Source organism: Hypanus sabinus, chromosome 14, assembly GCF_030144855.1.
Source record: "Hypanus sabinus isolate sHypSab1 chromosome 14, sHypSab1.hap1, whole genome shotgun sequence".
NCBI classification, from domain to species: domain Eukaryota; kingdom Metazoa; phylum Chordata; class Chondrichthyes; order Myliobatiformes; family Dasyatidae; genus Hypanus; species Hypanus sabinus.
This window is the reverse complement of record NC_082719.1, coordinates 104,850,634-104,871,448: the sequence shown is the minus strand read 5'-3', so window position 1 is coordinate 104,871,448 and position 20,815 is coordinate 104,850,634. Positions and strand designations below refer to the sequence as shown.

At 43.0% G+C, this 20,815-nt stretch overlaps 1 protein-coding gene across 3 annotated transcripts in view; it reads left to right on the top strand.

The window, feature by feature from the left end:
• Positions 1-20,815, top strand: part of ctif (CBP80/20-dependent translation initiation factor) — a 226,744-nt gene that overhangs the window by 81,669 nt on the left and 124,260 nt on the right. For all 3 annotated transcript variants that reach the window (XM_059989755.1, XM_059989754.1, XM_059989753.1), the window contains exon 3: positions 2,636-2,716. In XM_059989755.1, coding sequence (XP_059845738.1) covers positions 2,636-2,716 — 81 coding nt within the window. The remainder of the gene's footprint in view (positions 1-2,635; positions 2,717-20,815) is intronic.

Here is a 20,815-nt window from a genome sequence, read left to right as displayed (position 1 = left end):
TGAGCCCACTAGAGGGTTAGCTGTTCTGGACTGTGTTTTGTGCAATAAACCTGAATTGATTTGGAGTGCTTAGGGACAAGTGGTCATAGTATGATCAAATTCACCCTGAATTTGAGAAGAAGCTAAAGTCAGATGTATCAATATTACAGTGGAGTAAATTACAGAGGCACGAGAGAGGAGTTGACCAGAATGAATTGGAAAGGAACACCGGCAGGGATATCAGCAGAGCAGCAACGGCTGGAATTGACTGGAAGGAATTCAGAAGGCACAGGACATGTACATCCCAAAGAGGAAGAGGATGTCTTCTAAAGACAAGATGAGAAGACTGTGACTAACAAGACAAGTCAAAGCCAACATAAAAGCCAAAGGAAGGGCATATAATCGAGCAAAAATTAGTGGGAAGCTAGAGGACTGAGAAGCTTTTAAAAACCAACAGAAGGCAACTTTAAAAAGTCATGAAGCAGGTAAAGATGAATACAAAAGTAAGCTAACCAATAATATTCGAGAATACCAATTAGTTTCTTCAGATACATGAAGTGTAAAAGAGCGGTGAGAGTGAATATTGGCCCACAGGAAAACGATGTTGGAGACATAGGGACAAAGAAATGGCAGATGAACTGAATAAGTATTTTGCAACAGTCTTCACTGTGGAAGACACCAGCAGTAAGTTAGAAGTTCCAGGTATCAGGGGTAATGAAGTGAATGAAGTTACCATTACTAGGGCAAAGGCTCTTGGGGAAACTGAAAGGTCTGAAAGTAGATCTGTCACCAGGACCAGATGGCCTACACGTCAGGGTTCTGAAAGAGGTGGCTGAAGAGATCATGGAGGCATTAGTAATGATTTTTCAGGAATCAGTATTTTCTAGAATGATTCCGGAAGACTGGAAAATTGGAAATGTCATTCCACTCTTTGGGGGGGGGGGGGGGGAGGCAGAAGAAAGGAAACTATAAGCTAGTTAATCTGACTCAGTGGTTGGGAAGACGTTGGAGTTGATTATTAAGGATGAGGTGTCAGGGTACTTGGAGGTACATGACAACATAGGTTATAGTCAGCATGGTTTCCTCAAGGAAAAGTCTTGCCTGACAAATCTGTTGGAATTCTTTGAGGAAATAACAAGCAGGATAGACAACGAAGAATCAGTTGGCGTTCTGTACTTGGATGATCAGAAGGCCTTTGACAAGGTGCCACAGATGAGGGAGTATAAAAGCAAGGATGTAATATTGAGAATTTATAAAGCACTGGTGAGGCCTCACTTGGAGTACTGTGAGCATTTTTGGCCCCTTATTTTAGAAAGGATGTGCTGAAACTGGAGAGGGTTCAAAGGAGGTTCACGAAAGTGATTCCAGGATTGAATGGTTTGTCATTTGATGACCGTTTGATGGCTCTGGGCTTGTATTCACTAGAATTCAGAAGACTGAGGGGTGATCTCATTGAAACCTATTGAATGGTGAAAGGCCTTGATCGACTGGATGTGGAGAGGATGTTTCCTGTGGTGGGAGAGTCTAAGACCAGGGGACACATCCTCAGAGGAGAGGAGTGTCCTTTTAGAACTGAGATGAGGAGGAATTTCTTTAGCCTGAAAGTGGTGAACTTTTTATCACAGGCAGCTATGGAGACCAAGTATTTATGTATATTTAAGGTGGAGGTTGATACATTTTTAATTGGTCAGGGCATGAAGGGATTAGGGGAGAAAGTAGGAGATTTGGACTTGGAGGGAAAATGGATCAGCCATGATGAAATGGTGGAGTAGACTCAATGGACCAAATGGCCTAATTCTGTGCCTATATCTTGTGGTCTTATACCTTGTCACCATTCATCTTCACTCATCAAAATCTGAGACCTCAAGAAAATACTTTGCCCTCAAAGCAACCCTTCTCAAATACTGCTAGCGGTGGCTCCATTTTTAACCACGAGATTCTGCAGATGCTGGAAATCCAGAGCAACACACACAAAATGCTTGAAGAACTCAGCAGGTCAGGCAGCTTCTGTGGAGAGGAATAAATAGTCGATGCTTCAGGCTGAAACCCTTCATCAGGACTGGAAAGGAAGGCGTTGGATTCTGAAGTTTTTAATCCAAGGTTATTTCAGAAGGCTTCATAATTGTTTTATTTAGTGTTAATAGAACAATGAGAGAGTTGAAAATGATAGAGGTCTACTAATTGAAGAGAGGGAGAGTCGAAAGACAATAGATGGTGCCCAATGTGGAATAGCTGTTTTTGCACCCACATAGATGAGAAAAAATCCATTCAGCTTTGTAGATGAGTGCCAACCAACCAGAAAGTTTTTATTCAAATAATGCAATAGCAAGAGAAGTCTCCAGAGCTTTCCAGAATCGCACAAGTGTAATCATTAGGAGATGTACTAAACAGCTACATATACATACTGTGACTAATAGGAAACATATGAAGCAGTTACATTATATAAGTTGTTACATGAAATATAAACTAATTCTTAGATTAGACTGTTAATTTCTTTGCAGCTTAAGGTCTAATAGTTTGTTTGTATTTCATGCAACTACTTATAACAGTCCAATCCAGCAGAGGGAATGCTGGACCTTGCTCTCCACACCTCTCATAAGGAAAAAGTTCATCTCCATAGAGTCTTATGTTGAATTGTGCTGTGTTTTTTCTGCAGTGGAATGAGGATTTCACTGACACGCTAGGTGTACACTGGTCATCTCCGAAAGAGAAGAACTCCTGCAAACAAACAAACCAGGTAAATGTCCTATTGAGTACAGATACTTGTGCCCAGTCACTTTGAGGACGTGCTAATCAAAGTAGCAACTGGATATTCTGTGTAAAGTAATAAGAACAAAGTAACAAATCAGGAAGACTAGTTAAAAGAAGTAGGTTACAATGTATTGTGAGTCTATGTGTGAACTGGTGGAGCAGCTTTAAAATCACAGAGATACTGTGTGTCTATATAGAAAGATGCTGGAAAAGGGTCAGTAACATCATGAAGGATCCCACCCCTCCTGCTCATGGACTGTTCGTCCCACTCCCATCAGGGAGGAGGCTATGTAGCATCCACACCAGGACCACCAGACTCAAAAACAGTTACTTTCCCCAAGCAGTGAGGCTGATCAACGCCTCCACCCACTAACCCACCCCTCTACACCCCCAACCACCACCACTTTTTCATTTCCTGTCAGTCACCTTATGTACAGACACTCCGGAGCCAAGAGTCACTTTATGGATGTACAATCAATCTATGGTATATAAGCTGTCTTATGTATTTATATTTACTGTGTTTTTATTACTGTGTTATTTATCTTATTGCTTTGTTGTCTGGTGCATTGGATCTGGAGTAACAGTTATTTTGTTCTCCTTTACACTTGTGTACTGGAATAATCTTGAATCCTGAGATTGGATTTACATGAAAAGAGAAGCTTACAGTGACAACCTGAAATGTTGACTGTTTAGTCCTCTCCACAGATGCTGCCCGGCCTGCTGAGTTCCTCCAGCATTTTGCGTGTGTTACTCTGTCCGTAGACACTGTCTGACCTGCTGAATTCCTCCAGCATTTTGTGTGTGTTACTCTGTCCATAGACACTGTCTGACCTGCTGAGTTCCTCCAGTATTTTGTGTGTGTTACTCTGTCCATAGACACTGTCTGACCTGCTGAGTTCCTCCAGCATTCTGTGTGTGTTGCTCTGGATTTCCAGCATCTCTTGTGTTTGGGAAACAGTTTTTTTAAAATTCATTTTCTTTGGGACTCCTAAATTGGGTATTTATGTTCATCCTGAATTGTCTGAGGATGTGTTGGCGAGTGTTGAACTGCTCCCAATCTGTTGCTGAGCAGCATGTCCCAGTATTTACACCCAGCAACTATGAAGGGGCAAAATCTGTTCTCAGGTCACATTTGGCTGGTTGGAGGCCCTCTGTTGGTCTGGTCGACCACGGATGTAGCAGCCTAGTATCCTCGCATGATATGCACGCTGTAGCAGTACGATGTGGTAAGCAAACTGTGCCCATGTACGCAGTTTGGCACCAGCACCATCACAGGATTTGTCAGTCAGCACTCAACTCGGCATAGGACTACCTTAAAGAATCAAACTCCAGAATTTTCCTCAGGGTTTACTCCCAAAGTCTTCCCCATGAATGGTATAGTCGCAAGGCAGTGGAGGTTTGAAAATCGGTTGCCAGCCTTGGCTGATAAGCCGCATCTGCCCAAAGTGATTCATTTTAAGATGCCAGTGTCAATAGAGATGGTTCTGTCCAGCTTAGGAGATGGACTTGGTTGTTAGAGGCTATTTGAGATGTATGCCATTGGGAGCATTTAACAGGTAGTAGGAACTCATCCCCACCCCCCCCCCCCCCTTTTTAAAAAAACAGCTGGTAGTGTTTCCATATACCTGCTGCACTGTTGGACTATAGAACAGTACCGTACAGGAATAGGCTCCTTGGACAGTCTCTGAGCTAACCTTGATGCCAATTTAAACTGCTCAGCTGCTTCCCTCATTTCCCTTTGTGTTCCAGTGCCTGTCTGATATAGTTCGTGATTCATAATTCATAGCTCAAGTTTAATAGTCGTTCAATTATACATGAATACAACCAAACGAAGCTGCGTTACCCCAGGACCAAAGTGCAAAACACAAGGAATTTTCTAATCAGCCTTCGGATCAGTGAGCTGTCCTCCAGCTCACTGATCCCATTGAAATCACTGATTTAAGCTAAAGAAGAGGTGGTGGTGGTCTTGAGGCACAGAATGGTGGATTTATCCCTGGGGCCGATCAAAAGCAAGTCAGTATGGAAAGATACTACAGAGACTCTGGTATCATTGTTACTGAACAATGAGGTTATTTGAAGCATGAATGCTGGCTACTATTATGCCTTTATGTCAGAAGAGCCCCAAGGACAAGTGGGTGAACCTAACATCAGTGTAGGAAGGGGTTCTGAGAGCGGGGCAGTTGGGATATCCAGCAGGCTTGAGGTCACTCTTGTGCTGAATGAGCATGAGATTTTAAAAGTGAGTTAGTGGTTATAGGTTAAGGGTGAAAGGTGAATTATTTAAGGGCAACCTAACGGGAAGTTTCTTCTCTCGGGGAGTGGTAATTGTGTGCAAGTGATGGACGTGAGTTTGATTGCAACATTTAAGAGAAGTTTGGGTAGGTATGTGAATGGTAGGGGTATGGAGGGCTATGATCTGGGTCCAGGTCCATGGGACTAGGCAGAATAATAGTTCAGCACAGACTAGATGGGCCAAAGGGCCTGTTTCTGCGCTGTAGTGTTCTATAATTAGGGAGTCTGAGGGCCTATGATTAGGAGGTTGATAGGTTCTTGATTAGAAAAATCAAAGATTATGGGACGAGGAGAATGGGTTGAGAGAAATGACGGAGCAGACTCAATGGGCTGAATGGCCTAATTCTGATTCTGTGCCTCATGTTTTATAGAGTCATCATGTCTTTGTGCTCAAGGAAATCATGAATTTGATTTTTTTTGAAGAGTTGATCAAGATGATCGATGAGAGTAAGGCAGCAGATATTGTCTACATGAAGTTTAGCAAGGTTCTTGATGAGATTCCACATGGTAGACTAGTCTAGAAGGTAGGATCACATGGGATCCATTGTGAGCTAGTTATTGAAATGAAAAGGAGTTAGCTTGACGGTAGAAACCAGAGTGTTGTGGTGGAGGGTGGCTTTCAGATTGGAGATCTGTCAGCTGTGCTACAGCACAGGTGTTGGAGCTGAGCACCGTGTTGTTCGTCTTGTTGAGATTTAGATCAACTGGGAAAATTGGCCTAAGGATGACAGCTGGGATTTATTTTTATTTTGGAGATACAACTCGGTCAGAGGTCCATCTAGCCCAGTGAACCCATTTAGACCCTGGTGTCCAATTAACCTACTAACCGGTACGTCTTTGGAATGTGGGAGGAAACCAAAGGATCTGGAGGAAACACACATGGTCACGTGATGAATATACAGACTCTTTGCAGACGGCAGTAGGAACTGAATCCAGGTCGCTGGCGCTGTGATACTGTTACGCTAATCATTCACAGTAATGGGGATAGCGTATAAACTCCTTACAGACAGTGGCGGGAATTGAACCGGGAACACTGGTGTTGTAATAGTGTTACGCTAACGACTACGTTACCATTTAACTCGGGCAGCTTTCAAATGTTGCATTTTGCCAGGAAGGACTTGTACCGCAAATGACGGGGCCTTGGGAAGTGTAGAACAGGGAGGATGAGAGATTCCCTGAAAGTGGTGACACACACACAGACGGGTTTGAGGTGGACATTATGCTTGACTTCATTGGATGGACATTGAGTACGAGAGTTGGGACATGTCACAGCTGTATAAGATGTTGGTGCGGCCACACTGTGCAGTTTTGTGCACTGTACAGTAGGACAAATGTAATTATGCTTGGGAGGCTGCAGAAAAGACTCATGAAGATATTAAACACAAGGGATTCTGCAGATCAATAACAACTGTTGCTGAACCTGGCGGTGTAGGACCTAAGGCTCCTGTACTTCATTCCCAACGGCAGCAGCAAGAGTGCAGGGTGAGGTCCTAGAGGGTGGGGTCCTTGATGGGAGTGGCAGAGCTCCTCGTCGATATGCTCAATAGTGGGAACGACTTTTCCTTTTATTTGGACTGGGCTGCATCCACTACTTTTTAAAGGTTTTTACATTAATCACCATTGGTGTTTCCATACCAGGGCATGATGCAACCAACCAGGATAATCCCCATTACATCTATACAAGACCGTCAAAGTTTTAGGTGACGTGCCAAATCTGCGAAAGTAGAGGCACCATCATGCCTTCTTTGTAATGGCGCTGTATGCTGGTTCCAGGGCAAATGCTCTTAAATGCTCTTCGCCTCCAACCGCCCCCCCAGTGGGGGCTGGCTCTTTGGTTTTGCTGATGTTGAGTGAGAGAGTGGTGTTGTGGTACCACTCGGCCAGATTTTCACTCTCCCTTCTCGATGCTGATTGTCACCATTTTTGATTCGGCCTGCAACAGAGGTGTTGTCAGTGAACTTGACTATGGCATTGGAGCTGTACTTAGCCTCACAGTCATCAGTATAAAGCAAGTAGAGACATTTAAGGAACATCTGGACGTGTCCATGAATCGGATAGGGGTTCCCACCTGGCGTCCAAGCATCCCTCTGTTAATGGTAGGAGTCTGTGCTGGAACTGCACAAAGCCAGAAAATTGGCTCTGGAAACCTCCTGCCCAGATTTGCGTTTAGCATCCATGAAGCCATATTTTGGGAGGAGAAGGGAAGTAATTTGAGGAGGAAATGAATGTGTTGGTGCTTTGTCTTAACACATCTGCTATGAAAACACTGAGAAGAGTGTAACAATATTGGGCATGCTTGGAATTCAGTTTGATGCCAGGCAGCCATGGTATTTAACTTTATCTGAAACAGACATCAATAACTCAAGGCTGTTCTTCTGACTGTAAGTAGTGTTGAGAGATGAGAAAAATGATTTGAATTCTTCTAGTAATCTCATAGAATGGAATCAGCTTCCTAATCAGATTGTACCGAAATAGACGTCAAGAATGTTTGTCATTTGTTATCCAGCTGGAAAGAGTACCGAGTAACGAAGGTCTCACATGGTGCTTGTCAAACTTTAGTTTCTGCCTTGAACCCTGTCAGGAAAAATTGATTAAAAAATAAATGGGCATTTGTTCATTAATTGATGGATCTTGTAGGAAATTCTGAGGTATTTCTATTTCTGGGTCACAGTTTCATTGTGTTCTTTAAAAACAGAATCAGCATCAGGTTTATTATCACTGACGTAATGGTGTGAAATCTTGTTTTGTTGCAGCAGAACAGGGCCGTACATAAAAATTGCTATGAAGTACAATAAAAAATTATATATTTTTAAAAAGTGCACAAGGGGAAGAGCAAGGGCGGTCATCATTTTCTCAGTCACTGTATTGACTCTCAGTAGAGGACGTTTCCTTTATTTTTAAACTTTCTGACCTTGGTAACATAGTGGTTGGCACAGCGTAATTACAGTTCTGTGCATCAAAGGTCAGAATTCAGTTCTAGCACTGTCTGTAAAGAATTTGTACATTCTCCCTGTGACAGTGTGGGTTTCCTCTGGGTGCTCCGGTTTCCTCCCACGTTCCAAAGTAAGTCAATTGGCTCGTCAAGCCAGATGGTCCTGCTTCAAAGTTCAAGGTACATTTATTATCAAAGCATATATGTAGTATACAGTCCAGAAATCCATCTTCCCCACAGAGAGCCCAGAAAAAAGAACCATGGAAGCAACCTCATCCAAGAAAAACATCTCAACCCCCCACCTACTCATAAAGAAATGCACAATTTGCAACAAAAAAATTAAAAGCCCGGACTAAACAACGCAAAGTCATATTTCAGTTCAGCTCAGTGTTCATTATCTACAGACTGCCCAATACAGAAGTAGTCCAATACTAGTAGCAGAAAAAGATCAACTAGGTCTAGAACACAACATAAAAACCAAATTAGTCTGCTGTATTGCTAAATAAATAAAATGAAAGCACTGAATAGAATTAACCAAGTTTCAGCAAGTTCAGAATTTTAGAAAAGTTTTCGATGCAATTTCATGATAAAGGGGGATGTACCATATTTGGATTTTTGGAAGGCTGTGTCCCACAGAGAAAATTGGGCAACAAGATTAGAGCTCATGGACTGGGGCAATGTGTTTGTTAGGCAGAAAGCAGTGTTTGAATAAACTGATTACTCTCGTAGTGAATCGTACTTGAGCTACAGCTAAGTGTTGTATTTCCACGTTTCTTTATGGTACAAAACTACATGCGACTGAGTAGGGAGGAGGATGTGAGGGGAAATAGTTGAGTGACAGGTCAAAGTCAAAAGTAATTTTATTATCAAAGCAGGCATATGTCACCATGTACAACCCTGAGATTCATTTTCTTGTGGGCATACTCTGTAAATCTAATAAGCATAATAGAATCAGTAGAAGACGACACCAACAGGGTGGACAGCCAGTGTGCAAAAGACAACAGAACACAAATGCAAAAAGAAAGCAAAAGGAAAGAAATAATAATAAGTATTGAGAACATGACATGAAGGTGAGTCCATACTCTGTGGGAAAGTGTGCAAGTAAAAAAATAACACTGAGGGTGCGAGTTACAAAGAGTCCCTAAAAGTAAGTCCGTAAGTCATAGAATCAGTTCAAGTGAAGTTCCTCCAGCCAGTTCAGAAGCCTCTTGGTTGAAGGGTAATAACTTCTGCTGAACCTGGTGGTGTGGGTCCTAACGCTCCTGCACCTCCTGCCCAACGGTAGTAGGGAGACGAGAGTGTGACGTGGATGTGGGGGGGGGGCTCCTCGATGATGGGTGCTGCTGTCCTGTGGCAGCACTCCCTGTAGTTGTGGTGGACAGTTTTGCCTGTGATGGGATAGGCTGTATCCATCACTCTCTGTGGCCGCCTCTGTATTTCCATACCAGGCCGTGATGCAGCTGGTTACAATGCATACCACTGTGATGGACTGGGCAGTATCCACCTCTCTCGGTAGCCGCCTCTGTTTTTGGGTGTTGATGCAGCCGGTTACAATGCATACCACTGTGATGGACTGGGCAGTATCCACCTCTCTCTGTGGCCGCCTCTGTATTTCCATACCAGGCCGTGATGCAGCCAGTTACAATGCATACCACTGTGATGGACTGGGCAGTATCCTCCTCTCTCGGTAGCCGCCTCTGTTTTTGGGTGTTGATGCAGCCAGTTACAATGCATACCACTGTGATGGACTGGGCAGTATCCTCCTCTCTCGGTAGCCGCCTCTGTTTTTGGGTGTTGATGCAGCCAGTTACAATGCATACCACTGTGCATGTTTAGAAGTTTGTCCAGTTTTTGATGACATGCAAATCTATGCACAACTTCTAAGTAGAGGTGCTGTCGTGCCTTCTTTGTAACGATACTTGCGTGCTGGACTCAGCACGTATCCCTCTGATAGGTTAACACCCAAGACATTTAAAATTACCGATGGAATGTGATGTGGAAAAAATGTGGAGTTATCCACTTTGGGGCACTAAACAGAAAAACAGCATTTTACTAATTAGTGAGAGGTTGAACATCTGTGGTTGTGCTTTACCGGAGCTTGCTGGAGCCAGCATGCAGGTACAACAGGCAAAGGATATGCTGACCTTTCTTATGAGAGGGTTGAAGTACAAAAAATGACTTGCTCTGAATCTAGAATATTGTGTATGCTTTTCATCTATGCCTGAAGGAGAACATATTTGCCAAAGAGGGTGTGTAGTAAAGATTCTTTAGACTAGTTTGACAGGTTCTTGTATGAGGAGAGAAGCCTGGATAGTATAGATTTCATTGAAACTTTACATTCTTCTCAAGTTCCCCCTATCTGATGCATCTAGAACCAGGCGTCATTTCAGAATAGGGGGAAGGCTACCTAGGGCTGAGATGGGGAACTAGCTTTAAGTCTTTATGGTCTTCTACTCTGCCCATTGAGATTCAACAGCAAAGTCAAGTTTATTGTTGGGTGCAATGAAAAAACTTACTTGCAGCCACAATATAACATAACATCATATAAGCAGCATTCACCAGAGAAATGTAAATTAAGCTCTAGTTATCAATGTTGCAGAGCACTACAGCACAGAAGGAGACACTGGTTCATCTGATCATTGCAGACTGTCCACCAACAACACACGCAGCTTATGGCAAGGTCCTCACACCATCACAGACTTGAAAGCTAAATGTAGTGGAGTTTCTAACATCGCTGCCTTTCTCCCAGTTGAGCGAAATCTTTTTTTTTTAAATGCTCGGTTCGACGTTGCCAACACTGAGCCCCTGAGGAGAGCTGCCGAAGCGACCTGCACCACGGTCATCTCTGAGGCTGAGGTACGGGTGGACAGTTGCAAGACCATGGGACCAGGCAACCTCCCAAGACATCTACTCAGAGTCCTTGCAAACAACTGGCAGGTGTGTTTACAGACATTTTTCATCTCTCCCTCTCCCAGTGTACAGTGCCCTCCTGCTTAAAAACATCCACCAATGTTCCTGTACCAAAAAAGACCAAGGTAATATGTCTGAACAACTGGCATCTTGTCGCAGTCACCTCAATAATAAGCAAATGCTTTGAGAGGCTGGTCAAGGACGACATCTGCAGCTTGCTACCACCCACAGTGGAACCTCTACATTTCGCCTGTTGACACAACCAATCAACAGATAATGCAGTAGCCTCTGCTCTACATACCTTACACATCCGGAGAAGAAGGATGCTTAAGTGAGAATGCTGTTCTTGAACTACAGTTCAGCATTCAACACCATAGTTCCATCCAGGCTCGACAGGAAGCTCAGAGACCTCGACCTTCACCCTGCCTTCTGTAGCTGGACCCCGGAATTCCTGTCAGATCACCAGCAGGTGGTAGGAGTAGGCTCCCTCATCTCTGCCTGTCTGCCCCTCAGGGCTGTGTACTAAGTCCCCTCCTTTACTCTCTGTATACCCATGACTGTTTCGCCACCCAGAACTCCAATCTGCTAATTAAATTTGCTGATGACACTACACTGATTGACCTAATCTCAAATAATAATGAGGGAGCCTATGAGGAGCCTTTAGGTCGGCTTGTGGCACAGTGACATCAACGCCGGACTCCAGATGGAGCTTCCCGGCTTTGAATCCAGTCGGACTGTTCCCGAGTACACTTTCCATCCGTGCCAGGTTGAGTGTTGAGCTCGCAGCTCGACCTCGTAAAATAAAGAAAAATACCGCAAAACGTCTGTGTGTGGAGTGGCGCGCCACACAGTCTTTCGTTCTGCATCTTGTAAGGCATAAAAATGCCTGACACCGGCCTCTCAGGCCTGAGTTGACGTTGTCATCATCAGCCTGCAGGGAAGAAGTCATCACCCTGACACAGTGGTGTCAAGAAAACAACCTCTCCCTCAATGGCGCAAAATCAAACGAGCTGGTTGTGGACTACAGGAGGAATGGAGACGGGCTAACCCCTATTGACATCAATGGATCTGGGGTTGAGGGGGTAAACAGCTTTAAATTCCTCAGCATCCACATCACCGAGGATCTCACGTGGTCTGTATATACCAGTTGTGTGGTGAAAAAGGCACAACAGTTCCTCTTTCACCTCAGACGGTTGAGGAAGTTTGGTGTGGGTCCCCAAATCCTGAGAATTTTCTACAGGGGCACAATTGAGAGCACCCTGACTGGCTGAATCACTGCCTGGTATGGGAACTGTACCTCCCTTAATCGTAGGACTCTGCAGAGAGTGGTGTGGACAGCCCAGCTCATCTGTAGATGTGAACTTCACACTATTCAGGACTTTTACAAAGACAGGTGTGTAAAAAGGGCCTGAAGGATCATTGGGGACCCGAGTCACCCCAACCACAAACTGTTCCAGCTGCTACCATCCAGGAAACGGTATCACAGCATAAAAGCCAGGACCAACAGTCTCTGGGACAGCTTCTCCCAACAAGCTATCAACCTGATTAAATCATGCTGATGCAGTTGTATTTTTATGTTACATTGCCTGTCCTGTTGTACATACTATTTATTATAAATTACTGTAAATTGTACATTTAGATGGAGATGTAATGTAAAGATTTTTTACTCGTGTATATAAAGGATGTAAGTAATAAAGTTAATAACCATATAACCATATAACAATCACAGCACGGAAACAGGCCATCTCGGCCCTCCTAGTCTGTGCCGAACTCTTAATCTCACCTAGACCCACCTGCCCGCACTCAGCCCATAACCCTCCACTCCTTTCCTGTCCATATACCTATCCAATTTTACCTTAAATGACACAACTGAACTGGCCTCTACTACTTCTACAGGAAGCTCATTCCACACAGCTATCACTCTCTGAGTAAAGAAATACCCCCTCGTGTTTCCCTTAAACTTCTGCCCCCTAACTCTCAAATCATGTCCTCTCGTTTGAATCTCCCCTACTCTCAATGGAAACAGCCTGTTCACGTCAACTCTATCTATCCCTCTCAAAATTTTAAATACCTCGATCAAATCCCCCCCTCAACCTTCTACGCTCCAATGAATAGAGACCTAACTTGTTCAACCTTTCTCTGTAACTTAAGTGCTGAAACCCAGGTAACATCCTAGTAAATCGTCTCTGCACTCTCTCTAATTTATTGATATCTTTCCTATAATTCGGTGACCAGAACTGCACACAATATTCTAAATTTGGCCTTACCAATGCCTTGTACAATTTTAACATTACATTCCAACTTCTGTACTCAATGCTTTGATTTATAAAGGCCAGCGTTCCAAAAGCCTTCTTCACCACCCTATCTACATGAGACTCCACCTTCAGGGAACTATGCACTGTTATTCCTAGATCTCTCTGTTCCTCTGCATTCCTCAATGCCCTACCATTTACTCTGTATGTTCTATTTGGATTATTCCTGCCAAAATGTAGAACCTCACACTTCTCAGCATTAAACTCCATCTGCCAACGTTTAGCCCATTCTTCTAACCAGCATAAATCTCCCTGCAAGCTTTGAAAACCCACCTCATTATCCACAACACCTCCTCCCTTAGTATCATCGGCATACTTACTAATCCAATTTACCACCCCATCATCCAGATCATTTATGTATATTACAAACAACATTGGGCCCAAAACAGATCCCTGAGGCACCCCGCTAATCACCGGCCTCCATCCCGATAAACAATTATCCACCACTCCTCTCTGGCATCTCCCATCTAGCCAGTGTTGAATCCAGTACTGACTTGTTTTTCTGCCTATTCCCATCGACCTGTACTCAGACCATAGACGTACAAAACCCTCCTGTTCACATACCTATCCAAACCTGCATCCACCACTGCGTTGGCAACAGTCACACCACCCTCTAAGTCAAGAAGCTCCCCCTCTAATCTCCTTAAATATTTCCATTTTTCATCCTAAACCCTTGACCTCTAGTTCAAGTCTTGTATGACCACAGGGGAGAAAGTGCATGTATGTGCCCTATCTATACCCCTCCTGATTTTGTATAAGCCTGTTTCTTACAGACTTTTCTATAAGTCTTTTTGTGTCCTCATGTCCAAGCAACATTAATGTAAAACTCCTGGTAATTTAACACATTTTACCAAAAAAAAAGCACAATTAAAACAAAACCAAACCGTAGATTTTTGTTCGGAGTGGTCATTGTGCTGATTAACTGTAGAGATTCGGGTTTTGTTGATTGGTTCAAGACCACATGATTGAAGAGAAGTAACTGTTTTTGAATTTGGCAATGTGGGATTTCAGGCTTATGTGTCTTCTGTCCGATGATAGCTGTAGCACGATGGCGTGGCCTGGGTGGTGGGGATCTTCGGTAAGTACTGCCTCCTTGCCTTCAGTCATTGAAATCAATTTTCAGTGTCTCAGGATTATGAGCGCCTTTTGAAATTGGGGCGCCATGGTAGGGTAGCAGTTAGTGAGTGAGTCCTCTGTTTATCCGGTCTTCCCCAGGTGCGCGTAGGCTTCCTCTGGGTGCCACAGTGTAAAGATGCACTGGTTGGTCATTGTAAATTGGCCTGATGTGAGGTTAGGGTTAAATCAGTGGGTTTCTGGGCAGTGGGGTCGTTGGGCCAGAAGGGCCTGCTCCATGCTGTATCTCTAAATAAACAAATAAGATGGACTGCAACTGACGACCGGTAGAAGATGATCAAAAGGCCTACTCCTCTCCTCTTGGTATTCAGTGATTGGTTATAAGATATCAGAATTCTCTTTTGTGTGGTTTTCTGAAATCTATCCATTTTCCAACTATCCAATATTCAGTTTTGCCTCTCTTTTACACTTGATATAGCTCTGTTATTTCTGACCAGCTTCCCTTCATATTTCATCTTTTCTCTCCTTATGGTTTGTTTTTTTTTAGTTGCCTTCTGTTGGTTTATAAAAGCTTCCCAGTCCTCTTAACTTTCCACTAATTTTTGCTCTATTCTGTGCCCTCTTTTTGCTTTTTTTGATGTCTTTGGCTTTCTTTATCACCCACAGTTGCCTCATCCTCCCTTTAGAATACTTCATCTTTGGGATGTATCTATCCTGCATCTCCCGAAATTGCCCCCAAGAAACTCCAGACATTGCTGTCATCCCTGTTAGTGTCCCCTTCTAATCAACATTGGCCAGCTCCTCTCCCATGCCTCTATAATTCCCTGTACTCCACTATAATACTGATACATCTGACTTTATCTTCTCCCCCTCAAACTGGAGGGTGACTTCTATCATAGGATCACTGTCTCGAGAGGGTTCCTTTACCTTAAGCTCCCTAATCAAATCTGGTCATTACACAATGCTCAATCCAGTGTAGTTGATCCCATAATGGGATCAAACACCAACATGATGTTCTCAATCTGCCTGCATTTCGAAATCCCCCATGACTGTTGTAACGTATCCCTTTTGGAATGTGTTTTCTATCACCCATTGTAATTTGTAGCCCACATCCTGGCTACTGTTAGGAGGTCTGTATGTAACTCCTGTTAGGATCTTTTTACCTGAATGGGTTTCTTAACTCTACCCACAAGGATCCTACGTCCTCCGATCCTATGTCACCTCTTTTCTAAGGATTTGATTTCATTTTTTAGCAACAGAGCCACACCACTCCCTCTGTCTACCTGCATGTCCTATTGATACAATGTGAATGTTAAACTTCCAACTATAAACTTCTTTCTGCTACAACTCAGTGATGCCCACAGTCATACTTGCCAATCTCTGACCGGCAATATTATACCTGCCAATCTCTGACCGGCAATGTTATACCTGCCAATCTCTGACCGGCAATGTTATACCTGCCAAACATCTACCTTATGCCATATACTGCGTGCATTCAAATATAACACCCTCAGTCCTGTATTCATCACCCTTTGCAATTTTGTCCCCATTACACTGCAGCTTATCCCACTAACTGCAATTTTGTCCTAACATCTGCCTGTCCCTCCTGACAGTCTCACTACACACTTCCTCTGCTTGTTTAACCAATTGCCCCATCCTTGGCCTCATCACTGTGGCTTCCGTCCCCCTGCCAACTTAGTTTAAACCTTTTTCAAAAGTTCTAGCAAACCTGCCCACATACAATACTGTTATCTGCCTTTGGTTGTATTTGTTCAAATAGAAATAATGCTTCTGTAATATTAACAAAATACTCCCACCTTGGTTTTGAAATGTGAACATTGTCATTCAAAGAGTAGTTCACTTGACCAGCATCTGAGTTATGTGGCTTATTAGCTTCCATGGCTCCGATATGTCGGCAGGTGCAGCAGAAGTTCCACAGCATCCATTAAAAACATCAGGAACACCGATGACAAAGTTCCAATTAAAGTGTGTTGATACTACCCTGAGGTTCATTTTCTTGCAAGCCTTTAGAGGAAAACAAAGACACACCAGTGAGAAGCTACACACAACAACTGACAACCAATGTGCAAACAGAGGCAAACTGTGCAAATACAATAAATAATTACTACAACTAATACTGAAAAATGAGATGTCGAGTCCTTGAAAGTGAGTCGATAGGTTGTCGGAACAGTTCAGTGTCAGGGAAGTGAAGTGGTCCAGTAGCCTGATGGTTGTGCCTGAACCTGGTGATGTGGGTCCTGCTGCGGTACCCTCTTCCTGATGGCAGCTCAGAGTGCTGTGATTTCAACTCCAAGCCACATATTATTATGAGTGTTTAAACTCTTATCATTGCTGGGTTAGAATGCAAAACATTTCTCCCAGCACTATCAAGGAAATTAGTGATTAGCACAGTCACTTTACAGTGTCATCTGTAAAATCAGGGGTTGATTCCTGCCTCTGTGTATACTCCCCATGACCAGGTGAGCTTCCTCTGGCTGCTCCAGTTTCTTCCAGTGTTCCGAACATGTTGGTGAGCTGTGAGCAGGTCGTGTGGGGACACTTGTGGGCTGCCCGGCACAATCCTCACTGATTTCATTTGACACAACTGGCACATTTCACTGTACATGTGACAAATAAAGTTAATCTGGTTTAGACATTTGAACACATCTACAAGGATGGAGCTTTGTCGCAGGAAAGCAGCGTCTATCATCTGGGACCCCCACCATCCAGGTCATGCTCTCTTCTTGCTGTTGCCATAAGGAAGGAGGTACAGGACTCACCACCAGCTTCAGGAATAGTTATTGCCCCTCAACCATCTGGCTCCTGAACCAGAGAGGATAACTTAGCTCAACTTCACTCACCCCAACACTAAGCTTTTCCCACAACCAATGGACTCACTTTCAAAGACTCTTCATCTAATTTCCTCAATATTTATTGCTTGCTTGCTTATTTATTTAATTTAGTATTTTCAGTTTGTTGTTCGTTGCACATTGGTTGTTTGTCCAGTTGGGTTGGGTCTTTCATTGATGCTGTTGTGGTTCTTGTATTTACTGTGAATGTCAGCAAGAAACACTTAATGCTGGCCTTATTGGCACTTTTGATGTCCCAGAAGTAGTTTTTTTAAGTTGCAGAGCCTAGATGTTGCATTTTCAATGTGACTTAATGTAAGCTGGAGGTTTCCATGGTGACAAAGCAAGCCACAGCTGGAATGTCAGGATTATTTTACACTTGACTCAAAAATCACATTCTTCCAGTCAACAACAATGTTGTTTGAAAGGAACAGCTGATAGGAAACATCTTAGTTAAAAGATGTGAACTAGGGTGTGGTTATCTGATCAGTGCAGATGAAATACATTCTAGCTGTTTATACCAGTCCAACGTAAAGGCAAAGTTTCAATGGGCAGTAAGTAGGCGGCATTGAATTGTGATTTAGCATTTAATAGCATCAACATAATTATTAAGGCAGTGGGCTTGTACGCAAGTGCTGGTAGGCCCTTGAAGGACTAGAGGAAACTAGAAGTAGAGGGATGTCCCTTCAGAACAGAGATGGAGGAATTTCTTTAGCCAGAGGGTGGTGAATCTGTGAAATTCATTGCCACAAGCAGCTGTGGAGGCCAAGTCATTGAGTATATTTAAAGCAGAGGTTGACAAGTTCTTGGTTAGTTAGGATGTTAAAGGTTATGAGGAGAAGGCAGAAGAATGGGGTTGAGATGGATCATAAGTCAGCCATGATTGAACTGGGGAGCAGACTCGATGGGCCGAATGGTTGAATTCTGTTCCTCTGTCACATGGAAACAGGGAGCCGAGGGGAAGTCCACAGGACAGTCTCTTTACTGGATTAGTCAATCCAAAGACTGCACTGATGATTTGTGGATGTAAATTGAAGTTGAATCATAGCAGATGGGGAATTTAAATGTAGTTAAATAAATAATCTTAAATAAAATACTAGAATCTGACAATAAACTGAAAATTAATTTATTAATCTTCAAGAGGGATGTACAGAAGTCTGAAGGCACGCTCTCAGTGTTTCAGGAACAGCTTCTTGCCCTCTGCCATCAGAGTTCTGGAAGAACAATAAACCAACTACCTCAGTTTTTGCACTGCTTTTTATTTATTTTTTATTGTACCATGACATATTTCATTTATTGCATACTGCCACAAAATAACAATTTTTATGACATTCAGTTGTAATAAACCCATTCTGATTCAGCTATGATTCAGATGTCAGTACCTTGTCTAATTCTTTGGCATTTAAACCTACATTGAAGGGTCTGAATAATTGATCACACACTACTGAAATTTCTCAAAATCAAAGTCCATTGAAAATCAAAGTATGTATACTGTATACAACCTTAATTTGTTTACTTGTAGGCAGCCACAAAACAAAGAAACTCAATAGAAACCACTTTAAAAAAGGCAGTAAAACCCAAATTTGCAAAAAGTAAGCAAATTGTGCAAAGAATAAAAGCAACCGGACAACTGAGGTTCACAAAAGTCCCTGAAGCCAGTCATTTAGCTACAGTCCACAGCTTCATTCCAGCGCAAAAACTGTGCAGAGCAGCAAGCCGAATGATCCCATCCCTCACCTCCAGTCTAGACATCCCATCCTTTTCAATCTGGCCCAGCGTAAAAATCGTTCCTTTCCTTTCTTCAAGCACTGACTCATTTATTTAATACTCATTCAGAGCCTCACTGCTTTTTAAAAGATATTTTATTGTAGTTCTACTTCCAACTCTCCGCTATGGCCATTTTCAGTAATTCGAGAACACGATGGTGAAGTGACTCTGAAGGGGCCAATAGGACCTCGATGCAGGGGAGGCTCGTGCCCATGATGGAGCTGACTGAGTTTACAACTTTCCGTAGCTTTTTCAGCAGAGATGTGAAATTTGTCTGGTTTGGTGACATGTCCAGGGAAGGGGGGTGGTGAAACCACTGCTCCCCACAACTAGTTATTATTTTTGTATATCACACTGAGATCGGTGTTCTTATGTATAAATCACAAATTAATTAGTAAGCAGATCCAACAAGTGTTTAAGAAGCCAAATAGCAGATTGGCTTTTATTTCAAAGAGGTTCAAGTTTAGAAATCGGAAGGTTTTGTTTTAATTGTACAGGGCGTTGGTGAAGACACATCTGGACTCTGTGCAATTAGGGAGGAGATAATGGCGTTGGAAGCAGTCCAAGAAAATTCACTATGCTAATTCCTGGCATGAGAGGGCGATCCTATTTAATGATGCTAAACAGTTTCAATAGATATTCTTTGGAGTTGAGAGGACTAAGGGTGGTCTTATCACATAGGCCCTAAGGGGGCATGACAAGGGAAGAGCTCGTTCTGAAGTAAGTGTTTGTGCAAAGGAGTGATCTTGGGGGTGTTGGAAGAGGATGGGTAACTCTGGGAGTTAATTAATATGGGGTTAGTGCAGGAAAGTAGCATCATGGAAAATGTCAGCAGTGATTTTTGCTTTGAGTGAATGGTGTAGAATGGTCCACTCTTGCTTTCACTTGTTCTGAAATGTGGTGAAGACCGATCTTCTAACAACATGGAAGAAGCTTCTAGCCAAATGCTTGAATTGCCACAAGCTTGGAAAGCTATACGCAAGACTAGTAAAGGGGATTAGTGTGAGACCTAGTAAGTTAATGAACCCTGTAGTATTTTCTCTATTTCTGCATAAATATGACCTAAAATGTGATCAGATCTTCTCATGTCCTAAAACTACATAAAGGGGACCCAATTAAATAAATAACACAAAAATAACAATTTTTCTATTGAGAAAAATGATCCAACGTTACATTCTATTTGTTAGAAAAAGTATGTGAACCTTTCAGGTAATGCCTTTTACAAAAGCTATTTGGGGTCAGGTGTTCCAATCAATGAGATGAGATTGGAGGTGTGGGTTGTAGAGATGCCCTGCCTGATAAAAGAAAGACACACAAAGTCAGGTTACTGACAGAAACTGCTCTTCTCAAGAAAGATCTGTTTGTGCACCATGCTTCGATCAAAACAACTTTCAAAGGATCTTAGAAGAAGAATTGTAGAGATGCATGAGGCTGGAAAAGGCTACAAAAGCATTGAGTGTTCATCAGTCCACAGCAAGAGAGACTGTCTAGAAATGGAGGAAACTCGGTACTGTTACTACTCTCCCTCGGAGTGGGCATCCTGCAAGGATCACACAAAGAGGTGAAAAAGCACCCAAGGGTAACAGCAAAAGACCTACAGAGGTCTCCAGAATTTGCTAAAGTTTCTGTTCATGTGTCCACTAAAGGAAAAGCACTGAACGAGAATGGTGTTCAGGAAAGACAACAGGGAGGAAACCACTGCTCTCCTTTTTGACTGAAACAGGAGGCTGTTTGTCCATAGAAGAGCTGGGGAGTGCTGAGTGAAATACTGCAGAAGTTTCCTATAGGCTGGGTCTGCATTTTTGCAAATACAGTTGGTGATCTGGTCGGAATTAATGGGATCCTCAATGTTGACAAGTACAAGCAGATTCTCATCCACCATGGAATACCATCAGGAAGGCATCTGATTGGTCCCAACTTCATTCTGCAGAAGGACAATGAGCCCAAAC